At 47.5% G+C, this 4482-nt stretch overlaps 1 protein-coding gene across 2 annotated transcripts; it reads right to left on the bottom strand.

Moving 5' to 3' along the window:
• LOC133124829 (small ribosomal subunit protein uS11) lies at nucleotides 1-4418 on the bottom strand. 2 transcript variants are annotated; one of them, XM_061236354.1, is made up of 5 exons: nucleotides 4310-4418; nucleotides 3276-3426; nucleotides 2535-2696; nucleotides 2089-2165; nucleotides 1-113 (listed from the first exon to the last, which is right to left on the bottom strand). In XM_061236354.1, exons 2-5 carry the CDS (start codon nucleotides 3422-3424, stop codon nucleotides 46-48), a joined length of 456 nt encoding a protein of 151 aa, XP_061092338.1. In that variant the 5' UTR covers nucleotides 3425-3426; nucleotides 4310-4418; the 3' UTR covers nucleotides 1-45. The 2 variants fall into 2 exon arrangements, with proteins under 2 accessions (XP_061092338.1, XP_061092335.1); XM_061236351.1 differs by lacking the exon at nucleotides 4310-4418 and adding an exon at nucleotides 3906-4048.
• Between the last annotated feature and the right edge of the window lie 64 nt (nucleotides 4419-4482).

The following is a 4482-nucleotide window of genomic DNA, read 5'->3' as shown; positions in this document are numbered from 1 at the left end:
TGGAATTGACGTTTTTATTGAGTGACCCAGAAAAATATAAACACTTTACAGACGTCGCCCACGACGACCGCCCTTTCTGCGCGTGCTGTCTGAGGGGATAGGGGTGACGTCCTCTGCAAGAGAAGAGCGGACACACACACACACGACACACACACGCACGCACAGTGTTAATAATTAATGTTTTCCATGCCACAATTACACTGAAAACAGACATCAACCCATGGGCCAACAGAGCACCAAACTGCTACTCTGAAGTGGTTTACCTGCACGGTCCCTGGAATGCGTCACATGCTTGTTTTGCTCTAGCTAACATTTACATTACATTTACCTCATCGGTATTTCACAACAGCAAAAACAAAGTGCTTAACCAGGGACAAGAGCGCTGAAAGAACCTAGAATGGGGGGGCGGGGGGGGGGGGGTCCTGGAGAGCTACTGGGCCTGCCGGTTTTAGTTTTCACCTTAAAGTCAGCACCCAGCTGAGACCCTGGTAACGAGGTGAGGCGAGTTAACGGTGTGGTCAGCGGCTCTGGTTGATGAACTATGCGCTGAGTGACAACAAACGGCAGCAGACCGTGCGGCCCTCCAGGACCAGGGCCGTCCGAGAGGGGAGTACAGTTCCGAGGGCTCAGAATGACCACAAAGACCTCGCACATCAATCTGACTAAAGTAGCAATAAAACAGTTTTAGCAGTTATAACGCCAGCACTGGTAACACCAGTAAGCGCATGGACTGGGAAATCACTCCCAGCAAGGCTCCCCATGACCATCCCATTTCAGGTGCTTTTTCTCCCAAAAATTCAAGTGTGGCAACTGGAAGAATAATTTAGACACACAAGTCGAGTACTAATTGGGATGCATTAGTATGCCCCCCAAATTTATCAAATGTCAGTATTACCATCTCGTTAAGCAGCCGGACCTTACAGAATTACGCAGAATAACAGAATGAAAATGGCTGTTAGGGGCTTCATGAGAAATATATAAATACATACTTTGTTATAATTTTTTTTTATTTTTTTTATCGGATTTTATCTCCAGTCATTATTCTGCAGTACTCCGGAGTGAACCTGCAACATTATTAGGGGGACCCAGTAGACGCTCTTCCAGCAGAAATATGATTTCTAAGCGGTTATAATCACCACGCGCTTGGCGTACGCCGTGAGCCGGAGCGGCCATTAAGGGTTTTATAGTTTGCATTCGTACCGCCCGACGTTCACTGAAGCAGCGCGGACTGAATGGGTTTTATAACGGCACGGTCCTCTCAAGAATCCCGCAACCCCGAATTCAAGACCCATAAAAACTACACCGCGGGCTGCGGCCCGAGTGTTGCCGACCGTTCGTGAAGCGATGTAAAGATCACCCCGAAGACGCTCAATAAGAAATCAGTATTTTTACACCCTCATTCAAAACTCCCATTAAAAAATGTTGTTTCCCAACATCTTGCCACAAAACAGAGCGCTTCAAATAATGTGAACTTTTGACATTTTAAAAGAGCGTACAAATTCAATGTTGTTTCCCCTGAAACTGATAACCGGCATCGATTTTAAAGAGCCTGTGAATCCCCTTGTAACGCAGTGAAGGTTCCATAACCGAACGACCCCAAAAGCTATTTAATAATTTAGTGAGCTCTTCCTCAGATAATATACTGACTCAATAACGCAAACAGCAAGTAATTTTAAACTACAAGTATGTCACACACTGTAAACCTCACGGGGTAACAGTGAGACGTCAATGGAATGTACTGCTAATAGTTCAAGGCCTCAACTTCAAGAGTCAATTCAATCACAATTCGGGAAACCAGCTTAAAGTCAAAGCATGGGTCCTAAACAACCCAAAAAAAAAGAAAAAAAAGAAAAAAAAGTATCCTCCTTTCCTCCACACATCTCTTTATCTGGAAGTAAGGGGTGGGGGGGAAGGAGGACACATTTAAGTATTGGGACAAAACCAAAAGGAGTTCACACCACTCCTAAAAAATAGACAAAAGTGTAAAATCGCACTGAATCAAAGTTGACGGTGATTCTGCATGTGCGCAGCGCCCCCTGCTGGTCTGGAGGACAGCGCGGAGGCGAGCGGCGGGCGGCTGCTCCTTACCGATGCGGCCGATCTTCATCCCGGAGCGAGCGAGGGCTCGCAGCGCAGACTGGGCCCCGGGGCCGGGAGTCTTGGTTCTGGAACAGGATGACCCCACGACCCCATTAACACCACCAATCACAGCCAAGTAAAAGACCCCATTAACACCACCAATCACAGCCAAGTAAAAGACATTACATTCAATTATCGGCATTTGGCATGACGCTCTTATCCAGAGCGACGTACAGTTGATTAGACTAAGCAGGAGACAATACCCCCCCTGGAGCAATGCAGGGTTAAGGGCCTTATTTAAGGGCCCAACATCAGCACTGATCTTATCGTGGCTACACCGGGGCTTGAACCGCCAACCTTCCGGGGTCCCAGCCACGCAACTCAGCCACTACACCACAGGCCAACCCCTGCGGACGCCGACCGACGCGCCCGCATTCCCAGAATGCCCCTCTCACCTGTTGCCGCCCGTGGCGCGGAGTTTGATGTGCAGGGCGGTGATGCCCAGCTCCTTGCACCTCTGGGCCACGTCCTGAGCCGCCAACATGGCGGCGTACGGGGAGGACTCATCCCTGTCCGCCTTCACCTTCATCCCTCCCGTCACACGGCAGATCGTCTCCCTGGGGGAGGGAGAGAGAAGAAGGGGAGGAGAGGAAGAGGGGAGGGGGGGTGAGTTTTGGAGAGGTGGCTAGCTTACTGCTCTTCTGGGTTAGAAGTGTTGCCTTCGGACAAATAAAATACCTGCCTTCAGGTGTTCTGTTGACAGGGCAGTGGAAATTGTGAAACTTCCTATCGCAGACTCAAACATGCCAAATGAGCAGTGTCAAGCTTTTGTGTGGGGGTAAGGGCCTTGCTCAAGGGCCCCAACAGTGGCACGGATCTTATTATGTTATGGCTACACCACAGATCTCCATGGAAGGGGCAAAAAATAGACGATGGTGCTATTTAACGAAACTGTTGTCATGTAGCGATGTTTATTTATGTATCAGGGTGTGTGTGAGCTTTACGAGAACATGCAGGTATGTGTGTGTGTGTGGTCTCTGGGTGTGTGGGTTGTATGTGGACATGCAGGTAGGTGTGTGTGTGAGTGTGTGTGTTAGTGAGAGAGAGTGTGTGTGTGTGTGTGTGTGTGTGTGTGTGTGTGTGTGTGTGTGTGTGTGTGTGTGTGTGTGTGTGTACCAAAGTGAGGTGGCACGTACTTGCCGGAGAGGTCGGTGACGTGGACGAAGGTGTCGTTGAAGGAAGCGAAGATGTGGCAGACCCCGAAGACGTTCTCGCCCTCGGCGACCTGCGGCCCCAGGCTGATCACCTGCTCCTCCTTCTTCTCCTTGCCCTTACGCGGTGCCATGGCTGCAACGACAAAAACGCCTTTTTCTGAGCGACGATCCCGCAAAAACGCACAAAAAAACGCTGACCGGACAGCTCAGCGTCAACCCCATTATCAACACATGACTGGCTATGTGGTACATGCCCAATTATCATCCTCGGATTAAACTACAGTCTGAGAAGTAAAGCTAATTAGCAAACTGCCATGCTTGCTAGATGTAGTGATCTCCTAGTCTCCACTTGCAATGCATACATAAGTGTTCTACATACCAAGCCAGCCAGGGATAATTTCATCATGTAACAATTAAAATGTGCCCGTTTTATAGAAGCTCATCAGATTTGAAGCAACAGCCTGCTGTATCTAGCCAGCAAACTGAATTTCCACCACATATTCAAATAAAGCTATAGCGAAGGCTGACTGATTAGATATTTCATTGCATTTGTTCCAATTAACCTCACACGCAAATTACAAAGAGATACACAACATGCCAGCCAAAACTTACTGGGTTGGAACAAGCAACTAGCATGCTACTGCACTCATCGTTTGATTGGACTGCCAGACGTTAGCCAAGTTTGCTACTGAGCCAAAGCAACCAGTTGTGTATAAATGCCACCAAGACACGCAGTATTTAATGTTATACAACTGAAACAGCACTGACATAGCTAGCTAATATTAGCCATGTATTGGAAAGATTAACGGTTTAGTGCAGTTGGCACGGCCGAGCATAGTAGAACAACCGCCCCCCGTCCAAAAACGCTAATTCTTTATTCGGAAAGGATGGAATTGTACTCATTTCGTTTAACATCAATCGATTTAGAATTAAGCAACTTAAATGTATACATAAACGATGGCCTTCATGGACCATAGCCGAGGATTAATTTGGATATGTATTCAGAAATCACATACCTATGTACTTCTCTTTACGGAGCCGAAACAGGAAAGGAGGGAACAACTACAACCGGGTTGAAAGGTCAATATAGACTCCCGGAGCTAAATAAAAGCCGCCGTCTTTAGCGTTATAAAAAACAATGTGGATTTTTCTGCGTTTTAATCGTCTACATCTAAACTTGCAAATAATG

Source organism: Conger conger, chromosome 3 (assembly GCF_963514075.1).
Source record: "Conger conger chromosome 3, fConCon1.1, whole genome shotgun sequence".
NCBI lineage: Eukaryota > Metazoa > Chordata > Actinopteri > Anguilliformes > Congridae > Conger > Conger conger.
The sequence above is the reverse complement of the archived record's forward strand: the minus strand, read 5'-3'. Positions and strand labels throughout refer to the sequence as shown.

Bases quoted from the DNA above. Each gene is read 5' to 3' on its own strand.
- LOC133124829 (XM_061236354.1), bottom strand. From the start codon at position 3,424: ATGGCACCGCGTAAGGGCAAGGAGAAGAAGGAGGAGCAGGTGATCAGC. The intron at 2,166-2,534 runs GTGAGAGGGGCA...ATCCTGTTCCAG, and splicing joins CGCGCCACGGGCGGCAACAG to AACCAAGACTCCCGGCCCCG. The intron at 114-2,088 runs GTAAGGAGCAGC...CTTCTCTTGCAG, and splicing joins GATGAAGATCGGCCGCATCG to AGGACGTCACCCCTATCCCC.